At 43.7% G+C, this 21,030-nt stretch overlaps 2 protein-coding genes across 3 annotated transcripts in view; both read left to right on the forward strand.

Annotated features, from left to right (window-relative positions):
- The window catches only part of LOC148000510 (uncharacterized), a 52,166-nt gene that overhangs the window by 17,121 nt on the left and 14,015 nt on the right, over window positions 1-21,030 (forward strand). The window contains exon 3 of one of the 2 annotated variants that reach the window (XR_015639785.1): window positions 15,393-19,081. Coding sequence is in view for 1 of the 2 variants with exons in the window: in XM_087589422.1 (XP_087445548.1) it covers window positions 15,525-15,539 (15 nt within the window). In the remaining variant the exon portion in view is untranslated. Of the gene's footprint in view, window positions 1-15,392; window positions 19,082-21,030 lie in introns of those variants that run through there. The other variant, XM_087589422.1, reaches the window with a different exon arrangement.
- Window positions 4,037-21,030, forward strand: part of Erich1 (glutamate-rich 1) — a gene marked incomplete at its 5' end in the record, with an annotated part of 52,793,804 nt that continues 52,776,810 nt past the window's right edge. The window contains 1 exon segment of the mRNA NM_001436574.1: window positions 4,037-4,297. Within this exon segment, the coding sequence (NP_001423503.1) occupies window positions 4,037-4,156 (120 nt within the window).

The following is a 21,030-nucleotide window of genomic DNA, read 5'->3' on the forward strand; positions in this document are numbered from 1 at the left end:
GGTGTGGTCCCATGCACGTTTATGATCCCTGAAAAAGAAGGGGAGGAGAGAGGGAGATATCTAGAGCTTGCTAGTCAAAAAAAACAGGAGCTCTGGGTTCAGGGAGAGACCCTGCCTCAAAGGAATAAGTCACACACACACACCCAGAGAGAGAGAGAGAGAGAGAGAGAGAGAGAGAGATAGATAGAAGAGGACATCTGATATCCTTTTCTAGTTTTGACCGTGTGTGTGTGTGTGTGTGTGTGTGTGTGTGTGTGTACACTCATGCTCACAGACATACAAAAAAGATAATTAGAATAAAATAAAGCAGTTAGATATAAGATATAAACACAATCAACATTATTACTATAAAAATAAATAGATTGCTTTTACTTATTTAGTGTATGTTGGGGAGGGGTATATACCTGTGCCATGGCACATGTGTGGAGGTCATAGAGGGAGTTCTCTTTATCTACCCTACAGGTCTGAGGGCTCGAATTCAGGTCAGTCAGATGGATGGCAAATGCCTTCTCCACCTTCATGTTGTTTTTTGAGGAAAGGGACTCCTGAACAGAAGGGATGATCCAGGGAAGGTTTACCCTCACCGTTGTTCTTTACTAATATTACTGTTAATGCATGTGGTGGTTGGAATGTGCTTGGCCCAGGGAGTGGCACTATTAGGAGGTGTAGCCTTGCTGGAATAGGTGTGGTCTTGATGGAGGAAGTGGGTCGCTGTGGCGGTGGGCTTTGAGACCCTCCTCCTGGCTGCCTGGAATCCAGTTTTTTCCTGTGTGTCTTCAGAACAAGCTGTAGAAGTCTCAGCTCGTCCAGGGCCGTGCCTGCCTGGATGCTGCCATGCTTCCTGCCTTGATGATAATGGACTGAGCCTCTGACCCAATAGGGCAGCCCCAATTAAAGGTTGTCCTTTATAAGAGTTGCCTTGGTCATGGCATCTCTTAACAGGAGTGGAGACCTGACTAAGACAATGCATTAAGATGTAATGATGAAAAAGACCCAAGACGTCTCTAACGTCCTTTTTTCCTACCTGATCTCTGGCAACCACTTCCAATGCTCATATCACAATGCCAATGTTAAAAAAAAAAGCCTTTAACTTTCTGAAATCTTGTTTCCCCAGCTACCCACTCCTGTACTTTTACCTTAAACATCACTCATTCTTAACCTCCTGGGCCATATGACCTCTTTCTATTCGTTTATCTGTTTGTTTATTTGAGACAGGGTCTCAGTTTATGGCCCTGGCTAGCCTGGAACTCACTATACAGATGAGTCTGTCCCTAAACTCACAGCTATCTGCCTGCCTCTGCCTCCTGAGTCCTGGGATTAAAGGTATTTTCCCCCACACCTGGCCCATCCAGTCTCTTGAGGCTGCCAGTATCAGGCCCCACTAATAACCTGATATTCAAATCCACGACCCATCCCCTTAGAATCACAGACGAATTGATACAGAAAAATTGGCTTATTTGCAGTTCAGGCCAAACAAGAAAGAAGAAAATGAACCACCAAGCAAATGATCCCTATCTCTTCATAGTGCCTTGTGTGCGTCTTACAGACAGCCAAGAGTCACAGACTGAAAGATACATAAATCTCACTGACAGACATTCTGGGAGAGGCTGTCCTAGCTCCTGGTTGTCTTTGTCACAGCACTGGCTTACTGTTACACTCCTGCCTCACTCGAGCTATGCAAGTTCTCTATCACTGACGACCTTAGCCCTGACCCTTGCAGCTGCCTTCCTTCCTTGTTGCTGTGGACGCTGTGGACTAATACTTCTGCAGTTCCCTGTGGGTAATCTCATCTCTTTCTTACCCTTTTGTATTCATCCTAAGAATGGAGAGAGTGACAGTTTTCCTTTACCACCTTAGCAGATAAAAATTTTTTGGACCACCCAGTCAGGGAAATACTGTAGGCATAAGTTTTTTTCAACCTACTTTAAATAAGGGTGCAACCTCTCCTCTAGCCCTCCTCCAGCTGAGGTGGAGGGAGAGAGAAGTTATTAGGTTATGGGGAAATGGACCCTCATAGTTCTTTGGGGGCAAGCTCGACTTTCTTTCTCAGCAGTCAGTCCTGTAGCAAACACTAAATATGACTCAGCAGCTGCAGACCTGTCCTCTAGGCAGGCAGACAGCAGGCAGGAACCGGTAGCTATAGTTCAATCCTGTCAAAACCGAAAGGCTCACCAACTCGCCTGAGGCGAGGCCGCTGAAGTGGTAAGCTGCCGCGGGAACCTCAGGAGCAGTTCCTGGCGAGTTTCTTTCAATGGCAGCACTACCACAAGTTGGGCTCAACAGGGCTATGGAAGTCGAACTGATACAGCTGTATTGTTACCAAAGAATAGTGAGGCGGACCAACCAGTGCCCGGTGCCCATCCTCCACTGTCTGTGGCATCATATCTATAGTCCTTCATCCGGGCCCCTTTCACATGTTTGCCCCAGCAAAACATCACTTGACATAACTAACTTTCCAAAGAGCTAGAAGTTTCTATTTCAAAATACCCTTATTTTAAACTCATGGTCATAATCTCTTACAGACAAGTCTGTTCTGTTCCTTACTGTTTTCCATTGACCAGTCTCTCTCTCTCTCTCTCTCTCTCTCTCTCTCTCTCTCTCTCCCTCCCTCCCTCCTTTCCTCCCTCCCTCTTTCCCTCTCTCCTTAGACAGTGCTTGTGTAGCCCTGCCTAAACTTACTTGGTAGACCAGGCTGGGCTCAAACTCAGAGATCCACCTGCCTCTGACTCCTGAGTGCTAGAATTAAAGTCATGTGCCACCACTGCCTGACTCTTTCTCATTCTTTTTTTTTAAATAACAAATACATACATTTTATTAAATTATTTTTAATGTGATATTAATAACCTAAAAGGAAGCAAAAAATATGAAAATACTGGCATAGGTGGTCATAAGTCCTGAGTTTTATAATTTGGAAATTAAAGGTACCTCTAAAGACATTACTAATTAAATTGTGGAATAAGGAAAAAATTACAAAATGTCTTAAATGTTTTTCTACCAAAGATGGTAAAAGATGTACTACATATGAAAATAACAATAATGTATAAAATTAAGGAAGAAAACACCCAAGGCATCTAAGAAACAAGCATTGAAATAAAAAGTTCTGTGAGTGTTGCTGAATTTGTTAGATTTCTTTTTTTTTTAATTTAGAGAATACTTTATTAGTTTTTGTAATCAAACCCACGTAGATAAGACCTTACATATTTAATACAGTGTGTTACCCCTGTACAAATGGAAAAAACTTAAGTTCAACATTTCTAGACCAATATGGCTGTTAATTTCTGTACAGTGCCAACTCAACACAGTAAACGGGGATACTTTTTTCCAAAGTTGACAGCACAGCTAAAGTTTCAAAAAATTCAAATTATATTTCTGTATATATATATTTATATAAAAAGACCAATAATAGCAGTGTGTTATGCATCAACAGCAGCAACAGCTTTTCCAGGTTCTGCAGTCATCTGAACAAAACTGTAGAGACATCCAGCACACTCCATTAAAAAAAAAAAAGTAAAAAAACAAAACCCGAGAAAACAGCACAGTTCTGTTACTCTTGTGGTACCTGGCACCATTTTTTTTTTAAAATTAGCTTCTCAATCATCATCTGGAAAGAAAACATTCTGAGCAACATCATTAAAAACAGCTCTGATAAAGCACGGTCACTACTACGTATCATAAAGCAGGTACAAGCTATTTTACATCCACAGAGGTATGATACAGTACTGTCCTACATCTATAATACTAGAGGATACAATTTAAAAGGCATTATTTGAGACTTGATTCTACTTTTCCAGCAGAGGGCCCAAAGGATTGTGTGACACAGCTTTGTAAAGAAACATACTCTAGACAGGATTTCCTTTCACTAGTGGCACAGTTCTAAGGATTCATTCTCTCCATGAATGTCAGCTAAAACCGTTATTAAAAAAATGAAATATACCTAGAACAAAAACGTATAACCACCGGATTCACATGAAGATGACCTAGTGGAGACAAGCTGGACCTCACCTTACCAACAAGCTATCAAATCTGTTATGTTTAAACAGTGAGACCTCCAAGGAAGGAGATGCCAAGTAGTGCTTCAAAGCTTCGGACCACAATCAAACACAGCATCCTTTTCAACAGAAGCAGAAGCTCATCTGAATATGCTCAAGGATGCTGACATCAACATTTAATCATCTCCTCACTCATCCAGGAAGAAGGGGAGATCAGTTACTACTGTACTTTATTGTGTTCAACCAAATCACCATGTTACAAAAATAGCAAGCTGCCATAATAAAAAATAAGGCTCCTCTATCCAGCACCAGATAGCATCATTTTACTTTCAAGCCTAGAAATTGCACACTTGTATATAAACCAACCGAAGATGAGGATTGAGAGTTCATCTTGGTGGATTTTTCCTTTGATGAATATGAAGTGTCCTTCCTTATCTTTTTTGATGACTTTTAATTGAAAATTGATTTTATTTGATATTAGAATGGCTACTCCAGCTTGCTTCTTCTGACCATTTGCTTGGAAAGTTGTTTTCCAGCCTTTCACTCTGACGTAGTGTCTGTCTTTGTCTCTGAGGTGTGTTTCCTGTAGACAGCAGAATGCAGGGTCCTCATTGCGTATCCAGTTTGTTAATCTATGTCTTTTTATTGGGGAGTTGAGGCCATTGATGTTGAGAGATATTAAGGAATAGTGATTATTGCTTCCTGTTATATTCATATTTGGATGTGAGGTTATGTTTGTGTGCTTTTCTTCTCTTTGTTTTGTTGCCAAGATGATTAGTTTCTTGCTTCTTCTAGGGTATAGCTTGCCTCCTTATGTTGGGCTTTACCCTTTATTATCCTTTGTAGTGCTGGATTTGTAGAAAGATATTGTGTAAATTTGGTTTTGTCATGGAATATCTTGGTTTCTCCATCTATGTTAATTGAGAGTTTTGCAGGATACAGTAACCTGGGCTGGCATTTGTGTTCTCTTAGGGTCTGTATGACATCTGTCCAGGATCTTCTGGCCTTCATAGTTTCTGGCGAAAAGTCTGGTGTGATTCTGATAGGTCTGCCTTTATATGTTACTTGACCTTTTTCCCTTACTGCTTTTAATATTCTTTCTTTATTTTGTGCATTTGGTGTTTTGACAATTATGTGACGGGAGGTGTTTCTTTTCTGGTCCAATCTATTTGGAGTTCTGTAGGCTTCTTGTATGCCTATGGGTATCTCTTTTTTTAGGTTAGGGAAGTTTTCTTCTATGATTTTGTTGAAGATATTTACTGGTCCTTTGAGCTGGGAGTCTTCACTCTCTTCTATACCTATTATCCTTAGGTTTGATCTTCTCATTGAGTCCTGGATTTCCTGTATGTTTTGGACCAGTAGCTTTTTCTGCTTTACATTATCTTTGACAGTTGAGTCAATGATTTCTATGGAATCTTCTGCTCCCGAGATTCTCTCTTCCATCTCTTGTATTCTGTTGGTGAAGCTTGTATCTACAGCTCCTTGTCTTTTCTTTTGATTTTCTATGTCCAAGGTTGTTTCCATGTGTTCTTTCTTGATTGCTTCTATTTCCATTTTTAATTCCTTCAACTGTTTGATTGTGTTTTCCTGGAATTCTTTCAGGGATTTTTGCGATTCCTCTCTGTAGGCTTCTACTTGTTCTCTAAGGGAGTTCTTTATGTCTTTCTTGAAGTCCTCCAGCATCATGATCAAATATGATTTTGAAACTAGATCTTGCTTTTCTGGTGTGTTTGGATATTCTGTGTTTGCTTTGGTGGGAGAATTGGGCTCCGATGATGCCATGTAGTCTTGGTTTCTGTTGCTTGGGTTCCTGCGCTTGCCTCTCGCCATCAGATTATCTCTAGTGTTACTTTGTTCTGCTATTTCTGACCGTGGCTAAACTGTCCTATAAGCCTGTGTGTCAGGAGTGCTGTAGACCTGTTTTCCTGTTTTCTTTCAGCCAGTTATGGGGACAGAGTGTTCTGCTTTCGGGCGTGTAGTTTTTCCTCTCTACAGGTCTTCAGCTGTTCCTGTGGGCCTGTGTCTTGAGTTCACCAGGCAGGTTTCTTGCAGGGGAAAAGTTGGTCCTACCTGTGGTTCCAAGGCTCAAGTTTGCTCGTGGGGTACTGCCTAAGTCCTCTCCGAGGCGGCAGCAACCAGGAAGATCTGTGCCGCTCTTTCCGGGAGCCTCCGTGCACCAGGGTTCCAGATGACGTTTGGTGTTTTCCTCTGGCGTCTGGATGTGCACAGAGTGCAGTCTCTTCTGGTTTCCCAGGCGTGTCTGCCTCTCTGAAGGTTCAGCTCTCCCTCCCACGGGATTTGGGTGCAGAGAACTGTTTATGCGGTCTGTTTCCTTCAGGTTCCGGCGGTGTCCTTTCTCATTCTTTTTTTCTTTTTCTTTTTTGTCACAGGGTTTCATGTAGCCCAGGCTGTCCTCAAACTCATTCTGTAGCCTGAGGCTGGCTTTCTTTTCTTTTCTTTTCTTTTTTCTTTTATATCAATTATTTTATTTTATTTTTTTTATTAACTTGAGTATTTCTTATATACATTTCGAGTGTTATTCCCTTTCCCGGTTTCCGGGCAAACATCCCCCTCCCCCTTCCCCTTCTTTATGGGTGTTCCCCTCCCCATCCTCCCCCCATTGCCGCCCTCCCCCCAACAATCTAGTTCACTGAGGCTGGCTTTCTGTCCCCGATTTTCCACTCTCCAGGTGTGTACCATGCCCAGGTAACTGATATATCTGCTTATCTTCCTGCAAACATCCTGCACTCCTTCCTGCACACTGTTCTTCCCATGAACCCTCGCTGACAACTTAACAAACTCTTGAGACCTCCGCAAGCTCGTCTGCCTGACAGCCATGTGTACAGCTGCCTGCGCGGGTCTTCCTTTTCGTTCTTTCTCACTGGTTACCCACGGGGAGCTTCTGTCCGTCATCTTTTCCGTACAGTGTCTGCAATCCCAGCACTCAGGAGGCGTAGATGGGCAGATCATAGGAAGTCCAGGGCTGGTCTACAAAGCACGTTCCAGGTCATCCAGACAGTATAAGACCCCCACTCCAGCTCAAAAAAAAAAGAGAAAAACTGGCATTTATGACTGGATGATAAAATAAAACTGAACAAATTGATGCTTCTGAGATGTAAGATATCCCCATCTATTCTTTTCACCAAAATGAGACCCGTTCCACCCTTTTCTCTCTTCCTCAGTCATTTTCTTTTTAAAAGTTCTTAAGGGACCAGGGAGATGGCTCAATAGGTAAGGGTGCTTGCTGCCAAGACTGAGGACCTGAGTTCCATTCCTGAGACCTACATGGTAAGAGAACTGATTCTGGTCAATTTCTATGCGCGCGCGCGCGCGCGCGCGCGCGCGTGTGTGTGTGTGTGTGTATGTATGTGTGTCTGTGCATGTGTGTGTTTTATGTATGTGTGTATATGTGTGTTCATGTGTATGTATATGATGTATATGTATGTGTGTGTATGATGTGTATATGCATGTGTGTGTATGATGTGTATATGCATGTGTGTGTATGTATGTATGTGAGTATATGTGTATGTATGCGTGTGTGTGTGTGTGTGTGTGTGTGTGTGTGTGTGTGCCTGCAAGTAGTTAAAAAAGGGAGAAAAATGAAAAGATTTCTCCTTTCTTTCCTGGTCCTGGGTATCGAACCCAGGGCCTTGGGCCACCTTGCCCGACCACTGAGATACATCCCAACCTTATAATATTTTTAGAATATGGACTGAGAATACACAGCTCCATGGGAACCCTGCCCCCCAATGTGTGATTCCCGGGCTTCAGTTACCCCCACCACCACCACCAAAAAAATCCCCAAATGATTTTGGTTTGGTCACGAGAGACTGTGCTTTAGTTAAAGAGACACCAAGGCAGAGAGAATCCTGGAATTCAGGAGCGAGAACCAGCAGGGCCAATATTGTGGAGCCCTCACTTAAAAACAAGGTAAAGAAGAGTCTACTAGAACTGCCTCTATCTGAAGTCGCTGAGTCAAAAGCAAGTCTTCCACAAGTCTCTGCAGATGGGCCAAGGTGCCTGGGAATCGCCGGCAATATTGTCAGGGGGATATCTGAAAGCAGCTTGAATCCAGAAACATGATGTTGTAGCTCTGGTCTTATGAAATGGTTCCATGAAATGAAGCAGAGACAGCAATAAAAATAGAGAAGGTTTGCAATCAATTTCCTAAGGGAAGACTCTTCTAGTCTGCTTAATATAGCTTTCCAATCATTCTGGTGTTAGCTTAGGCTTTTTTCTTGTTTTTTAGAAATAGGGTTTAGTTTCATTTTCTATTTTCTGTTACTTTTGTCTGCTTTAGGCACCAAGTTCTACAACAGCAAGACAGCTCTCCGTCTAAGGACTGCTGAAAGTGGTTCACAGTCCTCGGAGAAGCCCAAACAAATGATTATGCAAATACCAAGCACATTGGTCATTTGGCATAAACATTAAAAAAACATAATGGAAAAAATCAAGTTAAAATAAGGTTTTTGTTGGGCCTGGGGGTGCATGCGTGTACTCCCAACACTTGGGAGACTGTGAAAGGAAGACAGAGAACTCAAAACCAAGCACACCTGGGACACCAATAGTCTGCCATTGAATATTGTTATCTGCCATTATTGTCTATTGCTTTTCCTTATCAGATGGGTCTGAAGCTGGGAGGTGCACCTGAAGGATTGGTTACCTTTTTTAGATACTTGTCACTCCTGGTATGGGAGAGAAGGGAACATGCAGTTGAAGACCCTGGGTCTGCACATCTTGGGAGCACATCCAGAATACTTAGGCTGAGGATGAAGGAGAAGGGGGTCTGGACAGGTGGCTCAGAGGTTAAGAGCTCTTCAGAGGACTGGGGTTCAGTTCCCAGCACCTGTGTTGGGTGACTCACAATTGTCTGTAACTCTAGGCCAAGGGTGATCTAATGGCCACATCTGGCCTCTCCTGGTAACAAACAGGATAGATAGATAGATAGATAGATAGATAGATAGATAGATAGATAGATAGATAGATAGGCAGACAGACAGACAAGTAGATAGATAAATGAAACAGAAGGAGAAAGTGAAGTCTCAGAGAAAATAAAATTAGGAGACACAGCTTCCTGAGACAGTTTAGACTAAATTTTTTATGATTAATATAAAATAAGATGGGCCTCTAACCAAGCTACACCAGAGGATGAGAATGATCACAGGTTCCAAGGCCTGCCTTTGTGGCAGAGTGAGTTCAAGACCAGCTTAGGGAACTTCATGAGACCCTGTCTTAAAATAAAAATCACCAAAATCACTGTGTCACCTCAGAACCTTTGGTCCAATTGTCAGGGCTAAACAAACAAACAAGTGAACTAGGACTACACTTACCAAACTTGAAAAATAAGTTTCTTTAACACAGCAAGACCAAACAGAACTGAGAGACGAATTTAAAAACCTGGATATGATCTCCCTGTTCCTTTTGAGTTTCTTATTTTGCCCGGGGAACCTGAGTAGTGCCTTCTCTGACGTCATCCTGCCTCCCAGCATTCTCAGTGCCCAGCTTTGCTTGCCCCATTCTTTCTTTAATACTGTTCTCAGTTCAAAACAACTGGACTTTTCAAAATATCTGATCCTACATCTTGGGAAAGGAAAACAAAATCAAGATAAACCTGGACCTTTTCTTCCCCCAGAAAGCAAAGGAGTTTTCAAAGGTACTCTGTATTAAATGGGTAAAGAGGCCAGCCTGAAGAGAAGGGGCCCCTAGTGAAAAGCTGAGGCACAAGAGAGGCAGCGACAGAGTGAGAGTGCCTCCGGCTATCAGTGCTTGCCTAGTGTGGTCAAAGCCCCAGGTTTGATCACCAGCACCAGAATGCCCGTAATCCCAGTGCTTCGGTGCATGGGGAGGATCCGAAGTTTCCCATTCATAGCTACATACACAGTTCAAAGTCAATGTGGGCCACATAAGAATTTATCTCAAGCCAAAATATGGAAATAGCAAAAACCATTTAGCCACTCTTTCTGTATCTGGGTGTCTACCTCCCTCCCTCAGACGGTCTCACATAGCCAGGGTCAGCCTTGAACTTTCTGTGTGGCTAAAATGACATCAAATTCCTGATCCCCCTACCCTCCACCTCCCAAGTGTTGGACATGGGCAACATGTGTCTTAAGTACGTTTAAAACTCCAAGTTCTTACAATTGGTTATTAAATTATTTTTTGATCTTCAGTACAGGCATTTTGGAATTTCCCTCAACATGTGCAGGTCCAGATGAACCTCTCAGCAGCCAAACTACAAATGTGACATGGACAGGCAGCACGATAAGTGAGATGAGCAGGAAAATATGTTAATATCTGATAAGCAAACTATTTTTGGACTGCTTTTTCTTAGTATATATTAATTTTACACATGGGTTTGCTGTGGCACTTACCCATCTCTATATGACGAAATTTGACCATATCAAAGTAGTTCCATTTCCACTGGGCATGCTCAGCCTGGGTATAAAAATGGGGTGCTGGAACCCCCAGATGTGTTCCTTTGTATTCCTTTTAGCTGAAAACATGAAAAGACGCTCTAAAGATGTGTCAATCAGGGAGCTTGACCCTAAAGGTGCCTGTTTCACTTAACTTCTAACAGTATATGTGGACTTGTCTCAAAAAAAATTTTAAATGACTTTGAACGTCTTCCTCCTGCTTCCACACAATGACAGCTGGGGTTATGGACGTGTGCCATGATGCTCCGTTTCTGAGGCGCTGAGGATAAACTCAGAGGACCTCTCATGTTAACAAGAACTGTACCGCTCAGATACATCTTCAGCCCTTATATGACTTTTTCCTTTCCTGACAGGGTTTCTGTGTGTAGCACTGGCTGTCCTGGAGCTCGCTCTGTAGATCAGGGTGCCCTGGAATCCACCTGCCTCTGCCTCCTGAGTGCTAGCACTGAAGGAGCGCACCAGCACGGCCCAGCCCCTATAGAACTTTGAAAACTTCATTTTCATTGGAATTGTGTATATTTGCCTGTAGCTGCCCATTCAGGCTAGAAAGGGTGTTGACTCCTGGGAGATGAAGTTGCAGGTGGCTGTGAGCTGCTCCACCTGGGCACCAGGAACCTACGGTCGTGGGAGGAACACTAAGTGCTTTTAATCACTGAGACATCTAGCCAGCCCCTCTTACATACCATTTTATGTGATGTGGGATGTGTATATGAGCGCATGACACCCATCCAGATTCATGATTTATCATACAAATGCAATATTGCATAAGGTGGCTTCATCTCCTGGTGGCATGGGAGCTTAACGTGTTAGTGTCCATTTCTGTTCCTTCTAAGGCTGGAGGATTTTAGACCTTAACATGAACTAGAAGAACATCAAAGTAACATTTCACTTGTGGCCAGCACACAGTTCATTATAATTCTGAGGGTGGTTTTAATGCCATCAAACTAGAACTGGGTATCAGTTTGTAGACCTGCCATGATTCCAATCTTATTTGAAGTCAGATTCTGACGCTGGAGTCCTTCAAGGTACCAGCACCTCATCTGGCCATGTGTCCTCCACATGTGTCCAATAGGCCATAGAGATTAAGCCTTCTCTTCCATATTTTTAATTTTCTTTAAGACAGGGTCTTAAATAATCCAAGCTGGCCTCAAACTCTCCACGTAGCAGAGGATGGCCTTGAACATCCTGATCCTCCCACTGGTACTCAATAACTGCTGGCACTACAGATGTGCACCACCTGGATTATCCGCGACTGGGGATCAAACCCAGGGCTTCACACATGCTAGGTAAGCGCTCCATCAACTGAGCTCTGCTGCAGTGCCAGCCTGGTTGTGTGGGGCAGTGGGCAGTGAAAGGTACCCTGATTCCTGGTTGAGACACGTTGATCCCCAGAAGACCCTAAAAGGGACAGCAGGTGCATTCCCAGCCTCCCAGGTCAGGGTCTCACTAGCTGCAGCCCACACAAACCCCTGTAGAGAGGATTGAGACAGACCAGTGGAGTAGAGCAATGCCCCAAGCCCCTCCTCCGCAGGTGAGGACTTGATCAGAGGTAGAGACAGGACCATGCCCCTAAATATGTAGATGAAGTGACCCACCCAAAAAACTGTATTTAAGGGCCGTGTTCAGAGTTAAAGGTGTGCAGAAATTATTGCATTGTCTGAGAGCTTCTGCAACACCGCTGATTGGGGAAGAGATCTACTCTCCCTAAATCATCTCTGCCAGAAGCCCTCCTGCACCCCTTGCCTGCTAGTCGGTCTCCTACTGGCTAAGCCCCGCCTTAAATGGAAGCAGAACAACACCTGCGGGAGTCCTCCTTTCTCCTGGACCCGCCAACCTAGCCAGACCAGAGATCTCAGTGGAAACCTCTGGCATGGAGGCCCACATGACTGTGATTATCGTTTTCATTTCTGCAGCTCAGTGACACACATGCTATCTCACGAATATTAACCACGTAAAAGAAGCAGCTAGTGTAGCTGGCCACAGCAGAGCACGCCTGGCATCACAGCTGGAGGGAGTGGGTGGCGGAGGGCTGGGGAAGGAAGGAGGAGGATGGAGCACTGAAGGCCATTCACACCTACATACTGAGTTCAAGGTCAACCTGGGCCACTTTAGACCTTGTCTCAGAACAAAAACCAAAATGAATCACTGAAATGGCTCTGTCGGTAAAGGTGCGTGCTGCCAAGCAGGATGATGACCAAGAACGCCAATGTGGTGTAAGAAGAGAACTGACTCCTAAATACTGACCTCTGGCCTTATCATGTGTGTGTATGTTTGTGCCCAACCCCAACAAAGACAAGATAGATAAATGTAATAAAGATATTTTTAAAAGCAATAAAAAACATCAACCAGTGTAAGTAAGTAACCATACCGTACCTTAGCAAGATGTACTTTGTCTTTCAAATTATTCTGGGGGCTTGGTTTACCAGAACAATACCCAATCATTCCATTCTGCTGGCTTAAGGTAGACTGTAGGAAGCACAAGTGTAGATAATACATCAGGGGAAGGGTGGGCTTCGCTAGCATTAGTAGATCTGTTCTCATTAGAAGGAACCAAGCCAAGTGAAATTGCTTTGATTCACTGGTAGCTGGCTTGGTTTTGTCCATAAAACAATTGGCAATTAAACAGATGGACAGACTCAGTAAAAACCTCCTACGTCATCTCTGATGGAGAATAGCTCCTGAAATGTCATCTTCATGATTGTGAGGTCTTGTAACTACCCTGCCATCCAAAGGTGTTTACAGATGTGGCCGTGAGGAAAAACTGGCCTAATTTCATAACTACACTTGAACCGTAGAGACAGAAGATAAATTCCAATAGCAATCTAGGAAACCAAAACATGCTTTTTCTTTTTCCTCCCTCATCTTTTGTATTATTCTTTTTAAAAAGTTAATTATTTTTAATTATGTGTGTGAGTATTCATGTGCATGTATGTGTGTTCATGTGTGCATGTGTGTGTGTGTGTGTGTGTGCATTTGTATGCAGTGAGTACATGTGCATAAACATGTGGATATGAGAATATTAGTAGAGAGTCAGAGGAAGCCTGAGGTGTTGAATCCTCTGGAGTTTCGGTTAAAGGAGATCGTCTCTGGGAATCCCATTCCATTTCTCTGGAAGAGCAATAAGAGCTCTTAGCCACTGAGCAACTTCTCCTGTCCCAAATTCTGCATTATTGTATGAAGGAAATTTGCTACTTTTTCTTTGTTTGATTGCTTGACCCGTCTGTCAATATGTGTGTGGAGTGTGTCACATGTCACAGCACTATTGAGGTTAGAGGACAACTTTTGAGAGTTGGTTCCACTTTTGGAGTCGGGGCCTTTCTTGTTTTTTTCGTACTCCAGGGTAGCTAGCAGTGACAGTTGGGCTGAATCTCCTATCTCTATTCCCCACGTTATCCCAGCAGCAGAAGTAAGTACGACAACCAGCTAGACTTTTCAAATTCTGTTGCTTTTTAAGAGTATGCGTGGCGGCTGTATTGTGTTCGTTGTTTCCATGGTGATAAATACAGGGCAGAAAGCAGCTTAAGGGAGGAAGGCCTTTGGCTGACAGTCCCAGGGCATATGGTCCGCCCATGGGGATATGGTCTGGGAAGCCCATGGCAGCCAGAGCTTAAGGCACTTGGTCACATTGCGTCTACAGTCAGAAAGCAAAGTGTGATGAATGCTGATGTCCTGTGACCACTCCCCCTTTTATGCCGTCTAGGACGCCCGCCTATGGGATGGGGCCACCCCATTTTCATTTCCCTAATCTGCATGATCGCTCGAAGCCACGCCCACAGCTTTGTCCAGATCCGATGTGGTCAAGTTAACAAAGCATCTGAACTTCACAGTGGCCGCATCTCTCACTTCCTGCGCACATCCAAAAGGGGACTAAAGACAAATGGGATGAAAGGAATGTGTTTCCTTCTTTCAAACTCTTTTTTATTTAATTTGACTTATTTATTATATATGAATACAATGTAGCTATCTTCAGACTCACCAGAGGAGGGCACCAGATCTCATTATAGATGGTTGTGAGCCACCATGTGGTTTCTGGGAATTGAACTCAGGACCTCTGGAAGAACAGTCAGTGCTCTTAACCGCTGAGCCATCTCTCCAGCCCTCAAACTCTCTTCTTATGAAGGTTGACAAACAGCTGTGTAGATCAACTTAGTTCAACTACTGCGACATCTAGTCCATTATTTTAGTTTATGCCAGAATTAAAATAGTTGACACAAACTAAAATGCACACATATTTTCCTACTACTGGTCTACTTTATATGGGCTTCATTTTTTAAATTCCTTGACAGTTTCCTACATGTATATAATGACTTTTAGTCTTTTTTTCCCTGCCCCATTACCCTCTCCCAGCCCCGCTTCCATCTTCCCAGCGGGCTCCCCCCACCCCCATACTTTATGCCCGCTGAGTCTAATTAGAGTCGCTCGCACGCGTGCTGGTGGGAGGATGTTCCCTGGAGCACTCTTTTCTCAGCAACCATTAAATGTCAACAGTCCCTCAGGGAGAGAAGGGGGCTCACGAGCCCCTGTATGTGCTTCTGTTTTACTGAACGGGCGCATATTGTCAACATACCAATGAAGAGCTAGAAATATATCTTACTGATTTGGGTTATTTGTAGAATAAGGTGTATGCGTCTATGTCACTGTCATGATGGTGATGATGATGATGGTGGTGATGATGATGATGATGACCATGATGATCATGAAAGTCCAGTTTAGTGAATACAGAGCTTATGCTGAAAAGTTGAGAACGTCCTGAACATTGATGGTTATGGATAGGAAGTGATAAACTTACTCAATACTAAGGACCTATGCCTGTAAATGATTAATGTGGCTGGGTATGATGGTGGCATATCTGCGAGAGACCATCCCGACTAGGCAAATCAAAAAGGCAGTGGCTCCATCCATAGACAGGGGTCCTAGACTGAAAAAAGGGAGAGACAAATCTCATTGATCGTACTTTGCTTTCTGACTGCAGATGCAATGAAACCAAGTGCCTTAAGCTCTGGCTGCCATGGGCTTCCCAGGCATGGCGGACCATATCCCCTGGGACTGTTAGCCAAAGAAGGCCTTCCTCCCTTAAGCTGCTTTCTGCTGTGGATTTATCACCATGGAAACAATGAAGGTAACTAATAAAGCCACCAAGCTCATATTTTAAAAGCACTAGAATGGAAAGAAGGCACCGAGGGAGTCTTCACTTAGAAGTAATACTTCACCTTTGAGTTAGGAATGTTTCCAAAGTGCACTCATTGAAGGAGCCGGGATCAGCTTGAAGAAGTGACGTGGACAGATCATCCTGAGACATTTCATTTGCCAAATCAGTGTGATTTTATTATTTTTTTTCTCGAGCGACTTTCATACTAATAATAGGAGAAAGAAAAAAAAACTTGCACCTCAGTGCTTTACTTTACTGTTCCTTCCTGGTCACAAGATTCTTTTTTTCTTCAGGCACGCACACACCCATTTTGTCATTCGAAGACTTTTAGTTTATCTCCCATCGTAAGAGAGCATGGAGAATAGTGGTCAAACTTACGCTAAGGACAAGCCTTTCGTATTGTTGTCTATGTGCTGTGGATTAAACCCAAACTCTTGCATGTGTAGGTAAATGCTCTGCCCCTGAGCCACACCACTGACTGGCCAGTGAGCTCCCTGATCCTCAGGTCTCTGTCCCCCAACACCAGTATAACAGGTACACGGTACCATGCTGAGCCTTTTGCTAATGGTGTGAGTGCCGATGACCCAGACTCATGTCTGCCCGCTTTCCCAATGAGTACTTTGTGCACCAAACCATCTCCTTAGCTCATGGGGTGACCTTTCGATTTTCTCGGTGACCTTTTGAAAATTAGATCTGTTAAAACTGTAACATTTTTAGAGCTGTTTTCTAGGCGTCCCTAGCTTTTCTGAGGATTTCAAAATTAGAGAAGCTACGTTTGAGCATCACTCCATCTGCTTTTGCACTGTGAGGTCATCAGCAACATCACACTTCAGGTTGCAATGTGAGCTACCATGTCACCCCCCCTTCCCCGCTGCCCCCATGATGGACTCTACCCACCAAATGAGAGCCAGAGTAAACCTTAAGCCGCTTGTCTTGGCTACCCTGTCCCAGCATCATGGACAGTAACTAATACAATATGTAGCACAGCATAAAAATTTACTTTTTCTTTTGGTGTTGTTGCTGACAGGGTTCCTTTAATCCTGCTTGATCTGGAACTCGTGTTCTTCCTGCCTCTGTCTTCCTAGTGCTGGGATGAAAGGTGTGCACCTCAGATCCAGCCACATTAACCATTTACAGGACACAGGTTCTCAACACTGAGCATATTCATCACGGTGTATCCATAACAACCAAACCCTGAAGAGAACATCTCCCCCTCTCCTAGCCACCGCCAACTGGTTAGAGATCGTCAGGGGTGGGTAGGAACCAGCCTTCATAAGCCCCTCCCCTCCTGTGCAAGCAGTCACAGTTTCTCTGAGGAAACTCGAGTGTGACAGCTGACCAGAATCTGGTTCCCAGCACCCTCTTCTGGTGGCTCACAAAAGCCTATACCTCCAGTTCCAGAGGATTTGATCCACTCTTCTTACCTCTACAGTATACAGACATACATGTATATAGAAATAAAATTAAGTAGACCTAAAATTAAAGAGAACATATCGACGACGTCATGCCCAGATGCCATTTTCCAAACATTCCAGAATTCCCTCTAGCTTCTTTAGCTTTTCCACACTCTCCCCAGGGTCCTCTTTGCCTTAGAGGGGGTGAGATAACATTTGCGGCTAAGCATTCAACCGTGCTTTATTTGGATCACTTTGACCAGACCTGAGTCTCTGCAGTCATTGCCGCTCTGACCATGATGACCGCTGCACTAATCCGGCTGCTGGAGCCCATCTTACATCCCCCCTCATCCCTCCTTGGCTCCTAAAATCCCATCTTGTTGGGAAAAGCTCCTCTCTGCTCTAATCTCTATCTATATGGATTTGCTTACTGTGGGAACTTTGTGGAAAGAGAATTTTAAGACATTTCTATTGTCTGTCTTATATCATTTTGCATAGTGTTTCCAAGGTTCAATCGTGTATCAGAATTTCATTATCATTCAGATGAGCAATATTCTACTGCAAGTAGGATTATATCATGACTTTTAAAAACACACTGATCTTCAATCTATCTCAAGATCCAGCCATAACCACTCCTGGGCATATACCCAAAGGATGCTTCATCCTAATACAGAGAACCTTGTTCATCCATATTCATTGTTGCTCTATTCAGAACAACCAGGAACTGTAAGCAACCTAGATGCCTGTCAGTGGATGAATAGATAAAGAAAATGGAGTAATTTACACAAAGGTATATTACTCCACCGTTAAAAAAAAATCATACAATTTGCAGGTAAATAATGGAACTAGAAATTTCATCCTGTGTGAGATATCCCAGAGCTAGGTATGGAATGTATAGGCTTGTATGTGTATGCCAGCTGTTAAGTCAAAGATAATCAAGTTACAATGCATAGAACCCCAGAGGTTATGTAGAGAGTAATGGATTTGGGATGGGTGGGGCAGATCTCCTTAGGGAAGGAGAAATAGTTATGGACAGATAGTGTGTGGGGGGGGTAGAGAAAGAATGAGAAGATCATATAGAGAGGGGGAGGGCAAACAGGAAGGGACATCTAAGATTAAGAGCCACTTGAAGTGTAGTATGAAAACTCAACACAGTAGACGCTTCCTAAGATATATACATATATAAAGTTAATCTAAACAAAAATCACCAAATAACAGGAGAAACAGTCCCAGCTAGACATCTCTCATCAATGCATGAAGTTTCAGTACAGGGGATGGGCTACATTTAATCAAGTTGTTGTTCAAAGTGTTCCCAGGGAAAACTCCAAACAACCCAGGCCTTACTCTCTACAAACTATTGCTGGAAATGACGCCTGCACAATTCACTGAACATGGAGAAGTGGAACTGGTGCCTACAGAGAACCTTCACCCCTACTAGCTAGTGTTCTTGGTACTGAAGGTACTCTGCATGCTACCAAAGGAGAAAGGTAAACACCAACCCATATAAAATCCTTCAATCTATAACGCTTTCTTGCCTGTGAGATACACTAGTGCAATGGTGGCACAGAGTTTGTGGGCGTAACCAACAAAGATCTCATTCGACTTCAAGCCCACTCCAATAGATGGAGGTCAGACCCGATGCTAGTTGGGTGACCAAGAACTTGAGACTGGATAGCTATGAGCTGTGGGACAGTGAAACCATGCCAGGAAGCTTGGTAAGGTAGAACAGGTTGAGAGCCAGAGACTCGGTGGGCACACACCTGAGGTTTGGGTGACTCCTCACTCATTGCCAGATCCCTGGCTTGGAACACATGCCACACTCCTCACATAAGGAAAGGTGACCTGTGGTCCCATAGGCCCAGAACAGTCCTCCACGCTAATAAGGTACCTAGAGGCCCTGAGGGTTTAGCCAATAAGCTTCCCTTCCCAGACATTCCTCCCTATAAAAGGTAATCTCTGATCCACCCTGAAAAGTGAGTACAGTATGGGTATGCATCCATTTTCTGACATGAACAGTCAATAAACAGTTTAGAACCATGGACTGTCTCTTTCATCAAGATCCGCTGTGGGGAGCCTATAGAGCCACAGAAGGCCTCTCTGCACTCCCAGACAACCACAGCCAAGCTAAGGACAACTACCGCTGAACTAAGCCTGAGCTCCCCTTTCCCCAGCCCTGGACAGGCCTGACACTGTCCTCAGCCCATGGGCCCTGACTCCACTCTCGACTCTTTTACAGTGGTGCCTGGATGTCCAAGAATCAGAGAACCCCCTTGGTCACAGCATCCTCATGTCTCAGCGGTGTGGGATAAGCTCAGTCAAACTCCCCACATTCTGCCACCCCAGCAGTTGGGTGGACTTGGACACACCGTGGACCTAGGGGAAAGCCAAATACTACTGTTGTACTAAAGATACAGCAATAAGGGGTTGGGGATTTAGCTCGGTGGTAGAGCGCTTGCCTAGCAAGCGCAAGGCCCTGGGTTCAGTCCCCAGCTCCGAAAAAAAATAAATAAAAAAAGATACAGCAATAAAACGACTCAGAATGACCATCCACTACATTCATAGACCGTGCCTTCCTCAGCCTTCATCAGAGAAGCCTCCTCCTGAAGCAGATGGGAACGGATACAGAGACCCCACAGACGGACATTATGCAGAGAGAGAAAAACCCTGAAGCACACAGCTCTAAATGGGATGTCTCCATCAAAGTCCTGCCCTTGGGGCTTATGAAACCTTTCAGAAGAAGAAAGAGTGTAAGAGCTGGAGAGTATGGAGGGCACCTAGAAAACAAGGCCTTACAAACACAGGAGGGCTGACATATATAAACTCACAGAGATTGAGGTAGCATGCACATAGCCTCTACAGGACTGCACCAGATGGGGTCCTAGAGCTGGCAGGAGAAGTGAACACATACACCTATCTGTAACCCAGAAGTGATCTTCAATTATAATCACTTGCAAATGAAAACTTAATGTTCTCTAAGGGAGTCTTACTGGGGAATCAAACTACTCTTGTGTGGGGCATACACTTTTTTTTTTTTTGGTTCTTTTTTTTCGGAGCTGGGGACCGAACCCAGGGCCTTGCACTTCCTAGGCAAGCGCTCTACCACTGAGCTAAATCCCCAACCCCTCAAACTACTCTTAAGGGTAGGTTGCATGCCTCATGATGTCATGCCATGCACCAAATGTACAGGATATGATCCAGTAAGTTCAACAATGGCTGTCTACCAACAGAAGGTCCAAGAATCCAGTAATTGTGATGCTGGATATCTCACCTGATCCTTAGTATACACCAGAATCCTGAAGAAGTAGATTCTAATGCCGGTGAAAGAATCGACTTGCTATCAAGAGTGAGAGGAAGCAAAGAGAGAGGAAGCTTCCTTCTCCCATCCCCTTTATTTAGGCTTCCAGCAGAAAGTATGACCTAGATTAAAGGTGGGTCTTCCAAGCTTGAAGATGTGAACTAAAAGTGGGTCTTCGAGGCAGGTAGATCAATGGAATAGAATTGAAGACCCAGAAATGAACCCACACACCTATGGTCACTTGATTTTTGACAAAGGAGCTAAAACCATCCAGTGGAAAAAAGATAGCATTTTCAACAAATGGTGCTGGTTCAACTGGAGGTCAGCATGTAGAAGAATGCAAATCGATCCATTCTTATCACCATGTGCAAAGCTTAAGTCCAAGTGGATCAAGGACCTCCACATCAAACCAGATACACTCAAACTAATAGAAGAAAAAATGGGAAAGAGTTTCGAACACATGGGCACTGGGGGAAATTTCCTAAACAGAACAACAATGGCTTATGCTGTAAGATCAACAATCAAAAAATGGAACCTCATAAAATTACAAAGCTTTTGAAAGACAAAGGACACTGTCATTAAGACAAAACAGCAACCAACAGATTGGGAAAAGATCTTTACCAACCCTATATCTGATAGAGGGCTAATATCTAATATATACAAAGAACAAAAAAAGTTAGACTCCAGAGAGTCAAATAGCCCTATTAAAAACTGGAGTACAAAGCTAAACAAAGAATTCTCAGCTGAGCAATATCGAATGGCTGAGAAGTGG

Source organism: Rattus norvegicus, chromosome 16 (genome assembly GCF_021556685.1).
Source record: "Rattus norvegicus strain SHRSP/BbbUtx chromosome 16, alternate assembly SHRSP_T2T, whole genome shotgun sequence".
Lineage (NCBI taxonomy): Eukaryota > Metazoa > Chordata > Mammalia > Rodentia > Muridae > Rattus > Rattus norvegicus.